General features: G+C 43.0%; 1 protein-coding gene and 2 pseudogenes across 1 annotated transcript; 1 reads left to right on the forward strand and 2 right to left on the reverse strand.

The window, feature by feature from the left end:
• The window catches only part of Calm2-ps3 (calmodulin 2, pseudogene 3), an 84,928-nt pseudogene extending 78,718 nt beyond the window's left edge, over positions 1 to 6,210 (reverse strand).
• LOC120093495 (U4 spliceosomal RNA) lies at positions 3,516 to 3,645 on the reverse strand (annotated as a pseudogene).
• Ccdc71l (coiled-coil domain containing 71-like) lies at positions 6,181 to 10,272 on the forward strand. Its single transcript, NM_001399142.1, is given in 1 exon segment — positions 6,181 to 10,272. A coding segment is annotated over 1 exon segment (651 nt). The 5' UTR covers positions 6,181 to 6,351; the 3' UTR covers positions 7,003 to 10,272.
• The last annotated feature ends 7,476 nt before the right edge of the window (positions 10,273 to 17,748 follow it).

The raw sequence follows: 17,748 nt of genomic DNA on the forward strand, positions 1-17,748 counted from the left end.
TCTTAAATTCCCTCTCTTTCCTGTCTGCTTTCTTGAGAATTGGGTATAGCTTATCTCTGACTCATCCCTTCAAATCTTTCTGTGGTTTGCCACTTTGTCTGCCCCTCAATTAGGTGTCATTGTTTGGGATTAAAGGCGTCCTTGTGTGCTAAAGGCACACCTTCCCTTGTCAGAGAAGCCATGTTGCTGGATTAAAATTTCTCTCTATAAAAGCAATGTGGTATCTTAATAAAGGATCTCATTTCTTCATATCGGGGCTAAAAAATCAGAAAAAAGGATAAAAAGGGAAAGGGGTAAACTTTAAAGATAGCCAAAGATATAGTTGTTAAGTAAGTACCTTTCCTACAAGCAATGTGAAACAAGATAGAGGAAGAAAGAGTTGTATCCTTTGAGGAATACTAAGTTAGGACACAGCCCTTGACTTGAACACAGCAGCTCAGCTTACCTTGCTTCTGCGTCATCACCTGTAAATGACAACCGCAGCCTTTTCATGTGTTTCTCTCATCTGACCCTGAGGGGTTCAAACCAGACAAGTGGCAAAGAACTCTATGAACAGGGACTGTGGAAGTATTGCTACATCCAATAAATAAAAATATGAGTGATGTACCCTTGCTATTGAGATAATTTGCAACTTGCCTTTTGCCTCAACACAACAGAGATGCAACAACTTCCTCTTAATAACGGCAGTTTTGAGGGATGAGGGCAAGGAGCCAGAGGAGAAAGCAGAAAGCTATGCTGCCAATCCCCCTGGCCCTCATAGAACAGAAAGAGTGGGTAGACAAGATGACTTTGGTCAGCTGCCTCAGGGAGGAAAAAGGGTTGCAGGTGGTAAGGATTGCTCAGGTGTGCTAATGTGCGAAGAGGAATGTAATAGTCTTAATACCTGGTGGTACCATGAGAATCGTAGTAGTCAGGGCCAACAGGGCCAGAGTTGGAAACAGAATGAGTCTCCAGTATAGCAAATCTGTATCATAATAAATGTTGGAAGGCGCTCTCTTTTTTATCTTCTGTTCAGTTTGTTAGCTGTTCTCCATTATTTTACGTTTTTCTCCCTTTCTGTGTGGGTACCTGAATTATATAATTCCATTGTAGCTTATGTTTTCCAGTTTATCTCTGCATGCAGAATTACCAGTGGTTGCTTCATGCATAGTTCATTTTTTTTCCCTGTGAATTTCTGGAAGAGTAAACATTCCATCATGATAGCCATCAATCATAAGTTAGAGAACGGATGTAGGAGGAGAAAGACTTGGTATTTACACATACTTTTGCCTGCAGAATTCTTTGATCCTGATGTGCTCAGAAACTTTGTATTGTTTCTATTTAGAAGATGACCTTAACTATTCATTTTTTTGGGGGGGTGAGGTTTTGACTTGTTTTTGCTATTCTTTAGACTCTGTTTACCTGCAACAAACGGTCTTCCTTTTTGTGAGGATGTCCTCATCTCTCGTTGATTTTTAAAGGTTGTTCTCACTGGATGGAAGAGACACATGGAAAATGGAAAGGATACACCTACTTTTCTTGGTCCTCCACCCATGGTTTCAAGGGAAAAATGTTTTAAATTGGTCTTCCACTGTAAATCATAACTGTGTATACTGTTTGTAAGTAAGGTATCCTTAATTAAGCTGATTTCATTTTTTAAAATAGCTTTTGTTTTTCAGCAGGTCAACGCTGAAGTGGATCAATGTGGCATTCTTTGGTTTTAACTTGGCTTGTTCTCAAATATGTCAATTTGATTTTCAGCTACTGTTTCATCAGCCCTTATCTCTGCCCGGATTTTGGTGAGGTAAATATCAGACCTCAGTTCTCTAGACCCCGAGGCCTTGCTCAATTATGCTTTATTTACTTTCTCTCTGTGGTTAGTGCATTACACTTACTGCTTCATCCTCGGGTTCTCCAGTTCTTTACTGTACCCCAGCCCCATTCTAATATTGTGCCAACAGCCGAATGTCCTTTTGTGTCTGTGGGATTTCTACCCTAAAATTTCTATTTATATTTTTGTATCCCCTCTTTAGTGAGATTTTGTTTCCTTGCTATAGCCTTGTTTCTTCAATTGTCTTAGGATGCTCAGTTACTTATTAGATGTATTTTTATGGCAGGTACTTTATCATCTTTGTTATGTGATTCTGCCATCACTCCCGTCTTGTTGACATCTACAGATTTTTCATTCAGCTAAGATTGTCTGATAAGTGATTCCCAACTGAACCGTACATATTTTAAGGCACTGCGTTATGGACTCCAAGTCTTATTTAAAGCTCTTTCAGTTGGCTTTGTCTAACATTGCTACAACATGGGGGGAAAGCTGCCTTAGTACTGGCAGAAAAAACAAAAACAGTTTCGGGTTGTCATTCTGCTTCCGGTGACACTGAGGGGGTGGAAGTGGCTCTTCATTAAGAGTGGATGGTGTTGTCTGGCTTCCCCCTAGGGTAATGGCGGTTAGGGAGGGAGGATCTTGGCTTTGGTCTCCACTTTTCTGCATTGACAGTGAATAGGGATTCCTTTTTTATGGCCTAGTGAGAAAAGCTGTCCTGATGCATCTGGACTTGTACAATGCCACCCCCCGCAGAGGTGCATTAAGGTAGGATGCAAAAATTGGATATGGGGTACCTTTTTATAACCTGGCGAGGGTAGAAGTCATACCTTTTCAATTTATGATTTTTTGTTGTTTTGGTTTTACCCTAACTGAAAACTTCCCACTTTTCTAGGCTAGCCCTTCTCTGGTCTCATGGCTAGAGTAGATTTTGTAAGAGGGTTCTAATGTTTGATATGTGGGCATTTCTGAATTGTCTCTGGCATCCAGTTTTTGACACATGTGGAAGGGAAACTCAGAGAGCCACAGTCTTTTGGGAGCAGCCAGCTCTTTCCACCTTTGTCTTTTTGTGTTTATTTGATGTGTGATGCCTAGAGTTTTTAGTTGGGGTTTTCAGGAACAATCAGGAAAATAGATGATTTCCATCTTCAAAGAAGGGGGATTTCTATCATATTGGATTATATGGTCTTAATATATTACAGATTATGCGGTTTTAGAACACACGGGTGCTTTTAGATGCTTTGTAGAAAAATCTAGATTACTTTAAAATGAATATAACGATAGATTTCTTTTCTTGATGTATCATGCTCTAGCCAGCATCATTTAAATTAAAAGATAAATATTAATTAATAGGATTAAATACACATTTAGGATGCTAGAAACAATTGTGTTAGAGACTAGACTTCAGTCTCCTTCTGGATTGTTCTGTAGCCTTGGGCAGACCTCTTGGTGTCTCAGTATACCCAGCTGAATGTGGATTGTTCAATTTGTTGGGTAATCTCTTAAATTTCCTCATGGAACACTACTCTCCACTCCTGCTGCCACCGAATTTCTAGATTTTCTATACTACAGTGCTTGAAATGTGGGATAATTCAAATAAAATTCTCAAAGTTAAATAAGACAAATAAAGGTAGCTATAGTTCATTAAATGCTTAACTATGTTTCAGATACTATAGCATATTTAATATGAGTATTACCTAATAAGCAATCTATTGAAGAATAAGTTACATCTCATTTTGTAGATGAGAACATGGATGCAGAAAGGTCAAGTTTTCAATTAGCAATAACCGTGCCTCGGATAAACCTCATTGGCTACGATACTGCCACTGCGCAAAGCTGATGCAGAAAGGTCAAAAGCAGCATCTAAGAATTCTTAATTGTAAAGATATATGGTGCTAAGTCGATTTTATTCCAGAGCTAATGTATATATGCACATTATATACACATACACACATATGCATATATACACACATGTACACATATGGATTATATTACATAATTTTGTAATATATTATACATACATCTATATAGATGTATACCTTACATAGATATAACATATGTATATATAAAATAGCTTACATATATATATATTTTATTTTGGCCACCACTCAAGAAACAATTTTAAAGACATGAGATATTAACCCAAAGATAAAGTTAGACAATTTGTCAATGTCTGTAGTGATTTTACTTGGCTTAGATTAATTCGTAATGCAGATGCATGGTACATACTTATGTGGCAAGACCCAAAGAGTTTATAGTTAACATAGAAGGGTGAACATCGTGGCATGTGAAGCTTGGACTGTATTCTAATTTATCCTTTTCTCTCATTACAAAGCCCTCCCCCAACAGTCTACTAGCTTACTGTGAGATTTCCTGTGTCCATCTACACAGAAATTGACATTCTATTGTATTCCAACAGAAATTATTCAAATTTCACATTATGTGTTCTCAGAATTACCACGAGAACTAGCTATGAATACAGTGGTTACAATGTAATTCCTTCATGAGGAGATAGGAAGCTAGTCATTGTCTGTGTAATCTTGTTCTGAGAGCAAAGTATGCTTTTCTAGGAAAATAATTTTCTCTTTATAAGGCCACCACCCTTTTGGTACATGGAAAACTGATTCATGGTCACTGTTTTTTATTTTTGCCATCAGCCTACTGTGTGGAGTGTGCGCTTTGGTATAGAAAAGCAAGTTCCTCTTTTATTCCTTTTTACTTTTTTAGTGAAACTAAACAAAATGTTATGTGGTTCAAACAAAGTATTATCCGTGTCCAGTACAGGGCGGATTAAAATTGCCCAGTTGTGGGTGGGAAGTGTGGACAGGGGTACAGCTATGTCCTTGGTCACTCCACTGAAAATGCATAAAGCATGTGTATTGAGTTAGCACAGCACAGTGTGGAAAAACCAGCAGTGAGATACAAAGATCTCTAGATGAGGGACAGAAAGCTCTGAGCATCTGTCCTGCTGTTTGCAAGCCATCTTAATGAACTCCCGCGGCTCTAAATTTCCCTCATCTGTGCCACGAGAAGACTGAGCCAGGTGTCCCTCAGCTCAAATATTTAAAGGAACTATTAACTGTATGTAAATCACAAAAATTTGGCATTGTGTGCTGCAAAATAAAGATGCTTACTGAAGAACATTCTAGCAGCAGGACATGTAATTTTTTTTTTTTTTTAGAAAACCTTAAACATTTTACAGAAATCTTATGGGCTGGAGGGTATAGCTCAGTAGTAGGGTCCTGTCTTTGTATGTGTGAGGCTCTGGCTCTGGGTTCGATCCCCAGCATGAGGAATAATGACGTCTAAAGGACTTCAAAGAAAACTGCAATATAAATGCAAAATATATAATTACCTCGTTCTAAGCAATTTCAGGGCTGCACTCCATTTCAAATGGTCGGTGCTATTTCGTACATTCATTCGGTATGCATTCAGTGCCTATTACGTGAATAGGCAGCGGCTTGAGTGTGAATAGAGAAACTGACAAAAAGAATGTCTACTACTGTCTTCCCAAATACAAAAGGTAATCCATTCTTAAGAATGTATTCTTCTCAAAGAATCTTATTGATTATGAGGAATACTACATCAAGGATAGAGATGGTGCAGCAAATGGGCAATTTAATACCAACTGAAATATGAAATAGCATTCTGATTTAAAAAAAATATATTTTCTTTCAGCAGAATGGCTTTGCTGCCATTGCTGCTTGTTCAACTTGAGCAGACTCTTTTAGTTCATAAAGTCTTTCTTTCCCAATGATCGGTATCTCCTAAATGTGCCAAGATGGTTCCATTGCCCAGAAGGAAACTGTCATAAATGCCTGAATGCTTAGTCTTCTTGAAAGATGGGGTCAGGAGAGGCAAAGCATATGAAGGTGCCAAAGTAGGATTTGAGACTTTAGAAGGGACTCGTGAAATGCTCATCCCCTCTAGTTTTAGACCCAACTCTCTGGGCTGTTAGGCTATCAGGTCTTGGGTTCTCACTATTCAGACTGGTAGACTACCCCAGCTCAACCCACAGCTGCACCCAGTCACCCACAACGCCCCCAAACATGGAGCTCACGCCTACCCACTTCCTTCTCTTGACAGGGCAACCCTCTTGGACCTATCCAATGGTTGACTGGCCTTCCAGGACCATCACCATTACCCACCACAGGCACCATGTTCCAGGAACTGGCCTCTCTCCCAGAAGTCCCCGCCCTTCATTCTGAGAGCACCCAATGGGAGGAGCCGAGGCCGCGGTAGGCGGGGACTAAGGCGGGCCCATTTAAAGAAAGGCTGAGGGCGAAAGGAGGCAAGAGAAGAGAAGAAAGAGAAGCCAGGGGAGGGGGCGGGCGCCGTCCAATGACAAAGCCCCGGGGTGGGCGCCCGCCGCCGCCGCCATCTTTAGCCCGGCCACAGGACATCCAGCGCGTCCTCCGCCCCGAGGGGGAGGGGCGGCAAGGCGAGAAAAGTAGCGAGCGGCGCCGGGCGGAAGGCGCCAGCACCAGCGAGCGCGGAGGAGCGGGGCGCAGACGGGGACGGCGGGCGGCCCCGAGCGGCCTCCGATGCGACGCGGCGTGAAGAGGCGGCGGCGCCGGCCCCGGGCCGCCTGGGGCGGCGGCTACGGAGCGGAAGGAGGGGCCGGTCTGGAGGCGCTGGAGGAGAAGGTGGTGTACTCGCGGTCGCAACTGTCGCTAGCCGGCAGCACGGAGGCGCTGGGCGACGCCTTCAAGCTCTTCATGCCCAGCAGCACGGAGTTCATGAGCTCGGAAGCGGAGCTCTGGAGCTTCCTCTGCAGCCTCAAGCACCAGTTCTCCCCGCACATCCTGCGCAGCAAGGACGTCTACGGCTACTCCTCGTGCCGGGCACTGGTGCCCGACCCCCCGGCGCCCGCCAGCCGCCCCGCGCGCCGGCCGCGCCCGCGCGCAACGCCCAGGAGGAGGCGCCGTGGAGCTCCGGCCGCTGCGGGCACCAGCAGGCCGCGCCCCGCCGCTGCGGAGCCGGGGCCTCCCGCGTCCTGCTTCGGGGGCCGCACCCTGGAGGAGATCTGGAGGGCGGCCACCCCGACGCTGACCAGCTTCCCGACCATCCGCGTCGGCGACGACGTGTGGGGCGAGCGCAGCCTGGCGGTGGCGCGGCGCAGGGCGCGCCAAGTGCTGCGAGTGGACCTGGACCCGGTGGTGAGGCTCCGCCGCTTCCCGGTGCCCCGGGTGTGATGTGCGTTGCGGCGCCTCCTGCCGGCCGCCGCCCGAGGTAGCTTCCGCGCGCTGGAACGGACTAATGTCAGTCGAAAGTTTACAGAACCGGCCCCCTTTGGTGCACTTTATGCGCGAACTAGGCCCCTGGATGCGGTGCGGCGCCGCGGTCCGGGATCGGGACAGGTGCAGCCCCCACGCCTGCGGCCAGACGGGACGGCCGGACCCGTGACAGAAGTCTCTTTGCTTCCCAACCCGGATGGAGACGTCTCCAGAACCTGGAGGGACACGTGCATTTTCTCCCTCTCGGACTCTACCTCACCGGTCTGGAAGTCCTCCGAAGACTTTTTCAATTTTTTTCTCCAAAGGAATTTGTTTTCGTGCTTGTGTAATAAAGCCAGAATTTTACTTGCTCCTTAATTCCCCTTCTGTTTTCTTTTTGACTGTCAGCCCCACTTTCTGGACAGAAGATCGACTATGTTTCCTGGTGAAGTGCTGGTGTACGCTCAGGGTATTCTGAAGCCCACTCGTTTTCTAATTTTTACTGGATTCCAAAGCTTTGATCAAGGTCGTCTCTTTTAAGAGTTTCAAGCTTATGACTGTTAATGTAAGGATTTGTATGGCTTTGAATTTCATGAGCTCAGTGATTACCAAGAGATGCAAAGTACAACTTAAAAAAAAGTTAAGGTGTTTATATATAAAGTTTTATATTGAAGTTTAATATTTATATTTACTGAGCTCCTTAAGTAAAATGGTAGAATATTCTTTAAAAGTTTTGTTTTAAGAAAAGTTGACTTACTTTATTCATTTTAATTGAATAAAATTGAAGTGTTTTGAACCACATGACTTGTGATAAAAATTGAATAAATTTTGAATATGTTGGCTACAAGAATGACTGGAATCCAGTTGGAGGTGATTTGACCTCACGTCCTGGTCTAAAATAAAATTCAGGATTGTTGATGGGAAGAGAATTAAGATGGAGGGTTCTTAGGAGAGATCAATACGTGTGGACATTGTAGATAAACAGAATACCCTTTAGAATTCCCAGAACTGTGAATGATCTATAGGGAGGGGCAGGGGCATTTCTTGGTTCCATATAACTGGTCAAAGTTGTTTGGCAGAAAAGTAGATCTTAATTCTTTGTTGTTGAATAACAAGAAATGCCTAAACTAATACTCATTGTATTTCTCAAAACCATGACAATTGGTTGACATTTTGTCCTATGAGTTTTCTTTTTCTCTTCTTCCCATTCATAATTGTGTTTGCAATCTTCGATAGCTGAAGGCCACAGGAATCAAAACATCGAGCCACACAGTACTGACCCTTCTTGTACACTTTTGTAATAGTGTGTATACCATATGGCCCAGAGTGGAGTTCTTGATTATCCAAGTGCCTTTGGTCATTGGTGGCAGCAAGACTTGGTGGTTTTTTAGCCAGTGGTGCCACAGCCAGCTTTTTCTGCAATACCTAAAGGGTCAAATAGTGTTTTTCTACCACTGTTATTTCAGATTTAAGTGTTCTGCCATGGGACATTCATACAGGGCTGGAACTTATTAGGCCCTCAACGCTAAGGTTTATCTCTGCTTGGCAGTTTCTTAGAATAATGAGAGTTGCAGTTTTGACTCTTGTGTTCCTAGAATTCAATGGCATAGCTTTCTGAATTAAGTATTTTAAGTTTTTAATAGTTCATAAAAAGAGCTGTGACTTTAGTGTTTTTGTTTTGTAAAAATACACACACACACATATAAATACATATATGACTTTATGCCAGTTTCCCACAAGCCTCAATCTTTTATTCACCACTCAATGATACATTGTTACAAATACCGTTACTTGAGTACAGGAAAAGTGGGTCACCATGAGAGGGGGGAGTGTTAAGAGTTCTGTCATGGGAAGCTGAGACAGTCTTGGTTATTAGCTTCCATTGCCAAATGTCTTTCAGAGACATAGGATTTTTCTTCCCAAAAAATATATTGTTAACTTTTATAGCTAACTAGCACCTGATGAAAATGCATTTGTACCACTTCATGTGTATATAGTTTTATAACAAGAAATAAATCCAATGGCCATATTAGAATGTAATTTCAACATGGGATTTATCTAGATACTTCCCAGATGACTCTGAAATTAAACATGGTTGACGGTAAAATTTACCTCAGCCCACCATGGACAGGTAACCAGTTACACCATGCATTCATTTTTACTGAGATTTTTTTGACATCCCTTTCTCTCACGCCTTGGTACTTTAGTGCAGTTTACCGTATGCATAATGGTTTCTTTGGCTAATTGATCCGACTGACTAAAGTTTAGGTTTGATTGCCAATGCTGAGTTTGAGATGGCTCAAAAATAGAACCTTTATTTTGCCAAGTTTTTTTTTTTTTTCTGCAACAAAACCCATGTTGCAGCTTTGAACATAAGAAGACACATCTAATGTAGCCAATGAGCCTGTTATAAGAAAGTGGGATTTTTTTTCCTGGGTACCTTGGGACAGATTGTGGAAAGAAAACTTGACATTGTGGCCTTTAAGACAAAGCATCTGGATCTTGTACTAGAAAGATACTCTAGCTTGGTTTGTGGGCAGTTTTTAAAGATGTTATTTTCCCCTCTCTCATCTCTCATGGCACAAGTAGAGAGTTCACCTGGGAGGGGCTGCATCACCTCACTAAGCTTTTATTTAGTTCTTGACTTTTTGAGTTCCTACTTGTGGTGACTGGCACCTCAAGGTAACCTTGTTAGGTTCCCAATGTCATTTATATCCTCCTCCCCATCACCCAGCAACTTACTTTTACTTTGCTAAGCCAATGGCCTGGCGACGGCTGAGGGCAAGCTTCCGTGTTGATAGTGCAGTGTTGCTGACGTGGTGCCTATTTATTTTGTCTGTTGCAGTATTCTATGGACAAGTGTGACTTAAGCTGGTAGCTCATACCTATTGATTTGCCATGTGTACATAATACTACTATTTTTCAAAAAACTTTATAAAAAACTTTTAAGATATTTGAATACAAAAAAATCACAATTTTGAACTTAAAAGGTTTTTGTTGTCTTAAGGGTTGTTATGGTGTTCTTTAAATCGGTGATTTTTGATGAACATACATACATAACATTTCCTTTATTGGTGTGTTCAGATATTTTTTGATAAGCTGTTATGTCTTAAGTGCATTAGAACACAATTGTTTGTAATGGAACTGAAGTGTTTCCCTGGACAGTTTAATGTGCATATGAATGAGATTTACAATTTGGTTGTGTGTTGCTTTTTAACTTATTAACTGTAAATAAATTTTAAGCATATAGTGTCTGGCTTTTCTAATGATAACCGGAAGTTTTTGAAATGAGACCATGTTTGCATGTGATTCAAAACCATCTTAATTTAAAATTCCAAAACCTTGACTTTTTTGCAAACTTGAGCTGAAAATCTCAAGGTTTATGTTACGCTTGGTCTTGTGACTTGTCAGTTCCTTAATCTCTAGAATGGTTCTTCAAACCAAACCCAGTTTGATTGCCATAACCTTTAAATGGTGCATTCATATTTGGGCTGCTGAGTCCTGGCTCCTAAATACCATTGGGGTGATGATAATAGGGCTAAGTTCCCTTTCCTTCATATTCTGAAAGAAAGTGCCCATGGCAGCAACGAAAGTATGAATGGCAGCAATACAGACTGGTGGCAGAACAAGGTCAGGGGCAGAATTCTCATTGCAGTCTATAGGACTGGAATGGAGTATCAGACACCTGCAGCAAGGTCAGATGCACACTGTGTGACTGCATTACCTCATTCCCAAATGCCAATCAATAGGTGGACGGAGCCAAGGGAATGGCCTGGGGAAGAATTGGTGGATTCCTCTTCATGTCCTTCAAGCACTGGGGCTCTAGGTAAATAAGCTTTGTGCCTTGGCATCCTCCAGTATCAAATTTGCTTCATAAGCCAGTGGAATACTGCAAAGGTTGGAAGGGATGTTAAATCTGGAGACAGGGAAGTGCTTAGTAAGTGTTATTAATTGGAAGTATGAAGGCAGAGTATAGTATAATGATAATTTATCTCTCCAGTTTGTTAAGTATTGCCACCAAAAGCAGATTATGGTCTAGAAAGTTTAAAACGATTTAAGGGGAAATAATGGGGGAAATAAAAAAATGACATAAATGCTTTCGTGCTTCCTGAAAATATTAGGGCAGGAGTTGAGTTTGTTAGAGATTTCAGTGTTAGATGTTATCTTTTGAAGTTGCGTCTTTGACAATATTTCTGAAAGATTTAAAATGTGCCATCATGTATTTTAACGGATCTGAGAGTTTGCAAACGGTAAATTAAAGTTGCTGAGCCAAAACCTGTGAAAGTTTGGCACTGAATCTTCTCTTAGAGTAATTTCAGCAGATCGATCTAGACTTTAGAGTTCTCAGCCTACCTAACGCCACGACCCTTTAACAGTTCTGCATGTTGTGGTGACCCCCACCATGAAGTCATTCGAGTTGCTGCTTCATAACTAATTTCGGCTACTGTTGTGACTCATAATGTAAATACCTGATATGCAGGATGTCTGATATGTGATATGCGACCCCTGTGAGAGGGTTGTTCAACTTCCAGAGTCAGTGAGACCCACAGGGTGAGAGCCGCTGCCCTAGGGCATTTCCACCCATGGCCACAGGGTCAAAATGAAGTTAGTTTCTGTGACTTCTGGGCAAAAATGCCGCCCTGTCAGAAGCATTGGCACCCTTAGCTTTAGAAGTTGGTATAAAGACAATGAACTGGCTCTGATTCAACACGAAGAACTCCTGAGTAGGTAAACAAACCCATGGCCTTGTGCTTCCTAGGCAAGCACTCTACCACTGAGCTAAATCCCCAACCCCAAAGCTGCAGTCTCTTAAAGCCAACATGAAAGTATATCCTAGGAAAGTGCATGGAGGCATGCTAGACCTGGAAACAACCCGGGGACAGACATCACAGAAGCTGACTGCTCGCCGTCACTGCTCCTGTGTGTCCTGGTAGACGGCTCTGTGCCATGATTATAAAAACATAGCCATGGGGTTTGAAGCTGGTGAGTATAATGACTGAAATTATGACTAGCCCAGAAAAATTGGATAAATATATTACTACACAAATACATTTCCTTCTGAAAGTGTTCATAGAGAAGGTAAATTCATCGATCTAAGTGGTGGAGTTAAGTGTGTAAATACATTGTAAAACAAGGTTTATGTAGCTCAGACTGGCATCAGATTTGCTCTGTAGCCTGGGCTGGCTTTGAATTTCAGATCTTCCTTCCTGTGGCTCCTGATCGCTTGATCACAAGCATGTGCCACCATGCCCAGCTCAAGTATATATCCTTTAGTATTAGAAAAAAGTCAAAACCAGGGAAGAGGATATTTGACCTTGTCTCATAGTTTCAAACAAGCATAGAAGAAAGATAGATGTATCTAAGAATATATTTTTAGAAGTGTAGAGTTTTTCAATGTATTTGTCAATAAATTCATTGTGCCTCGGAAGCTCATTTGCAGACAAATATGGGTGCTCTAAAGTGTCTCCTAATGTCCCTTCAAGTCACTATCTTGGTCCCACTCTGATATTTTATAGTCATCGATAAGAGTGGAGACTGTCTCTGGAGGAACCGAAGGACTCCATCTCGATGTTGATTCTAGAAAGCCAGCATTGAGGGCTAAGATGGCAGGGGACGGAGACTTCGGATAAGTGAACCGTCTCAGTCTGGTTAAAACCGGCTGAGAAATGGAAGGCTCTGTCTTGGACAGGGTGGCTAAATGGGATTGAGGGTGATGGGAAATGTGCTCTTAGGAACCCACAAGAACAGAATGTAAAGAACTCTAAGCAGATCCATTCCTCTTCCTAAGCAGTAGGTTTTGGGAGTGGTATCTACTTCACCTTTGTCTGCCTGCAGAACTTCTCTATGTCAAGGACTGTTAAGTAGTGATTGCATGCATCCATCTCTCTCTCTCTCTCTCTCTCTCTCTCTCTCTCTCTCTCTCTCTCTCTCTATATATATATATATATATATATATATATATATATATACACACACACACACACACACACACACACACACACCTCTGTATTAGCAGGTTTATGTGTTAATATGACACAAAGTAGAGTCATTAGAGAGGAAGGAGTCTCAGGTAAGGAAATGCTTCTAGGAGATTCAACTGTAAGGTATTTTCTCAGTGATCAATGGGAAGGACCCAGCCCATTGTGGGTCCTGCCATCCTTGGGATGGTGGTCCTAGATTCTATAAGTGAGTAGGCTGAGCAAGCGAGGGGAAGCGAGCTAGAGAGCAGCATGCCTCAGTGGCCTCTGCATCAGTTATTGACTCCAGGTTCCAGCCCTGATCGAATTCCTGTCCTGATTTCCTCCGAAGATGGTCTATGATCTGAAAGTATAAGCCAAATACATCCTTTCTTCCCCAACTTGCTTTTTGGTCATGGCGTTTTGCAACCGTGGAAACCCTAAGGTGACGCCTCTTTTATCTTTGCATCATATAATGTTATTGGTGTGTGTTTGGTGTTAAGTGGCACTGAACAAATGTATCAGGTTTATGGAGTTCATAGAGACTTGGATCATTATCTTCCAAACTTAAAATTGTTATTATTTTTTTGCTGTATGTGGTTTCAGTTTGTATGTAACAACAAAGGGAGTAGAGCCATATATACATGTAACACACACACACACACACACACACACACACACACACCCCAAAATCTTACCAAGTAAGCCATCGATGGACTCAACACCATGTGGCTGAATAGAGTGTCTGAAGGCTTTGTTGTCTCTTCTGACTGCACCTGCAATTTCTTTATTGCTTCACCTCTGATTCTTAGCAAAAGGCAGTGCAGAATGATATAGCCAAGCCGCCTAGCTTTGGCATCCTTCCCCCTCTCCTCCTAGCAGCTGATCTTCTGACAAGAAGCTTACCATTGCCGTTCCCCAGTCTGTTCAGCTATAAAGACAGGCATAACGAAGTATCTCCGTCACAGAGCCCTGGTGAGAATTAAATCAAGTGACACATGTCAAATAGAGTGGTGCCCGGGACCTGGTTAGCTTCCGTCAATACATATCTGCTTTTATTAGTAGTAAATGTGCAAAAAAGTCTACAGTCTCAGTTTGCTTACCTGCATTTTTTTTTATATTGGCAGGTGTAGAAAATGCAAACATCTGCAGTTCATAAAATGAACAAGGAGACATTCCCTGGTATTGTAGAGTAGGGACAAAACCACTGTGATTGCTAGAAGGATGCTGTCGATTTGTGAGGAGAGATGGCCAGCACTGAGCAGAAAGTGATAGGTGACCAGAAATCCCTAAGAGCACAAGATGGACAAGAGAACAATGTTTATTTAAACCATGCACCAAGTGCTATCGTAGTGACCTATGTCTACCCCCAACTCCTTTTGAGGCAGTCTCATGTAACCTGGGCTAGCCTTAGTCTTACTATGTGGCTGTAATTAACTTGAGCTCCTTCACCTTCTGAGTACTAGGATTATAGGCACCAACATGTCCAGGTCGCTTTTCTTTTTTCTTTGAAGTAAAACTCGCATGTGTGTCAGGCTTGAGAGATAAAAATCACAAAAATTCCTGGATGACTCTAACGCTCTCTGAAACAAACTCTGAAACAGATATGTATATGAAATATATACTTTGAACGGGCTGCCATTTTGGCCTGTGGAAAGTTGTGTATCAAGATAAAGCCATTGGGATATCTGCCACATGTTAAGTGACAACCTTATAAGCCAGTGTGCTGGCTAATTTTTATATCAACTTGATATGAACTATGATCATGAGAGGAGGGAGGGAGCCTCAACTGAGAAAATGTCTCCACAAAATCCAGCTATAGACAGGTGTATATAGGGCATTTCCTTAATTTGTGATTGATAAGGGGAGGTCTCAGAGCGTTGTGGGCTGGTAGACCTGGGTTTTATTAGACAGGCGGCTGAGCAAGCCATGGGAAGTGTCCTAGTTAGGGTTCCTATTGCTGAGATGAAGCACTATGACCAAAGAAACTTGGGAGGAAAGCATTTATTTGGCCTCCTGTTTCACATCATTGCTCATCATTGAAGGAGCTGGTACGGAAGCCATGGAGGGGTGCTTCTCAATGGATCGCTCCTCATGGCTTGCTCTCTTATGGCACCGCATCAACAACGAATTAAGAAGATACTCTACAGGCCTGTCTACAGCTAGATTATGGAGGTATTTTCTCCATCGAGGCCCCCTGCTCTCCAATGACTTTGGCTTGAATCAAGTTGTAATTAATAAAGCAGCACCCCTCCATGGCCTCTGCATCAGTTCCTGCTTCCAGGTTCCTGCCCTGTTTGAGTTCCTGACCCAACTTTCCTCAGTGATGGCCGGTTACATGGAGATGTAAGCAAAACAAACCCTTCCCTTCCTAGCTTGCTTCTGGCTGTGGAATTTCATCGTAGTAGTAAAAATCCTAAGACAGAAAATGTACCAGGGTTGAGGGTTACTGTTGACATAGAGAGACCTGACTCTGCTTTTGGGAGGACTGTGGTGGCATTTGAACTTTGGGCTGTGAAGACATTGAATGCTCAGGGATCAGTGAGTGAATGCTCAAGTTTTGTAGGAGCTTGGGAGATAAGAATGTTGAGAGCAGTTCAGAAGATGGAGCTCTGGCTTGTAGAGTTTCAGAGAGAAGTGAAGACTCTACCAGGCTGTCTGTGTGACGAGTCTGTGGTGTTTGGTCAGTCGGAGCTGAAGAGTCAGCCGTGAACAAGAGAAAAGCACTACTAAAACCTTTGCTGGAACACTGGATGCTGGTCATCTGGGGCTGAAGAACCAGTTGTGATAAGAAGAGACCAGCACCATTTACGTGAAGCCTTCTGGAAAGTGCTTCCCCAGGGTCAGTCCTCAGACCCTGAGGTAGCAATGTTTGCACCTCGTGCTGGTGGCTCAATTTGGTAAGAGTCACCCAGGTGGTACTGATTTTAAAGGCCTGAAGGGCTCATAGAGAGCAGCTGAGGCTTGGCACCTTGTGGCAGGGCTGAGGCTCACAAAGCCCAAGAGAGGCTCCTGGTGAAAGTGCAAACCGGTTGCAAGAGAGGAGCTAGGAATTTTTGGAGGTGCCGGTACCCTGGAAAAGGGTTAAGGACAGCAGCAACCCCAAAGTGGAGACAGCCTGAGTCTAGAAGATGAGCTGAGTGGGTGCAGAGAGTAAACCAGAGATCCAGACCCTTAGGAGGAGCCCAAAAGACTGTTGGTGAACCCCAGACATTGGACATTGAGTTATTTACACTGTTGGAGTTTGGTTTGGTTTTGTTCAGATTGTCACTATGTACTGGTTCATCTCTTTTAAGTAAGAAAGCAACTTCTTTTTTTACAGGCCCCCACAGTTGACAGATTTTGACTATTTTAAAGAGATCTTGGACTTTGAAGTGTTTGAATTTTTAAAGATTGTGGAACTTTTAAAATTTGGAATGTTTTATATTGTAATTAATGTGTGATTTTTGAGGATGAACAAGAAGTGATAAATTATGGCTGAACAGTGATGGGTTTGTGTGTCAGTTTGACACGGCATCAATTGTGCTGGCTAGTTTTTAATGTCAACTTGACTCACACTAGGATCATCTATAAGATCGGACTGTAGGCAAATCTCTAGGGTATTTTCTTAATTAGTGATTGATGGAAGAAGGCCCAGCCCATTGTGGGCGGGGCCAGCATGGGTTAGTGGTCCCAGGTTCTGTAAGAAAGCAGCCTGAGCAAACCATTAGGAGCAAGTCAGTAAGCAGCGTTCCTTTATGGCCGCCCCATGGCCTCTGGAGGCAGTTCTTGCCTTGTTTGAGTTCTTGGCCTGGCTTCTTTCAGTGATGAACAGTTACTTGGAAGATAAGCAAAATAATTTCCCAACTCACTTTTGGCCATGGTATTTTATCACACATCACACAAAACAAAACAAAACAAAACACCCCCAAGATAACAGCTGGGTGTCTCATATTTAATAGACGAGGTTAAGAAGCATGAGAGATGTTACATAGGTAAACAGTAGAGCTGCGACCTGAAGCCATACTTTACTTATCCAAGAGTCTCCACTCATCTCTGTAACATTTTGAGAGAAGGTGAAATAATTTCTAGAGCAGTATACTCTAGGACAGTAAAATCCAAAGTGGAATTAAAAAATAAGTAAGAGGAAGAGAAGAGAAGAGAAGAGAAGAGAAGAGGAGAGGAGAGGAGAGGAGAGGAGGAGGAGGAGGAGGAAGAGGAAGAGGAGGAAGAGGAGGAGGAGGAAGAGGAAGAAGAGGAGGAAGAGGAGGAGGAGGAGGAGGAGGAGGAGGAGGAGGAGGAGGAGGAGGAGGAGGAACAACTCTCCCCGTGGCCCTGTGCATTTCTTTTCTGTGTTTGTAGCTTAGGTGCTCCTTCAGCAGCTGAGATTGAGTGAAAAAAGCAAGAGCGCCTTGGTTCCTGTAACATTTAGTTTGGAGGATCGTAGAGTGCTTGGGCCCTTATATGTGTCATCCCTTCACAGTGCCTTAGGCACTGCCCCGCACTGCTCAGTCTCAGTGGCTTTAGCAGCTTTCCTACACTGAAGCAGTTGCTCCGTAGGAACAGCAACCTTCAGGCTCTTCCTTTCACAGGTTGGAAGCGTAGCTGGGTTGGGTGGATCTTGCACTGAGGGTAGGCATCCTTCCCATAGTTTCAGGGCAGAGTAGGAGGTCTCCCTTGGCCAATGCTGATCTCCTAAAACCTCTGCAGCCTACCTTCAGTGCATGCCTCGACTGTAACAGCATGCTTCCTGGTACCCATTTTCTCTCCATTTTCTTTTTGTCACCTT

The sequence above is a fragment of the Rattus norvegicus genome, chromosome 6 (genome assembly GCF_021556685.1).
Source record: "Rattus norvegicus strain SHRSP/BbbUtx chromosome 6, alternate assembly SHRSP_T2T, whole genome shotgun sequence".
In the NCBI taxonomy this organism is placed as follows: Eukaryota; Metazoa; Chordata; class Mammalia; order Rodentia; family Muridae; genus Rattus; species Rattus norvegicus.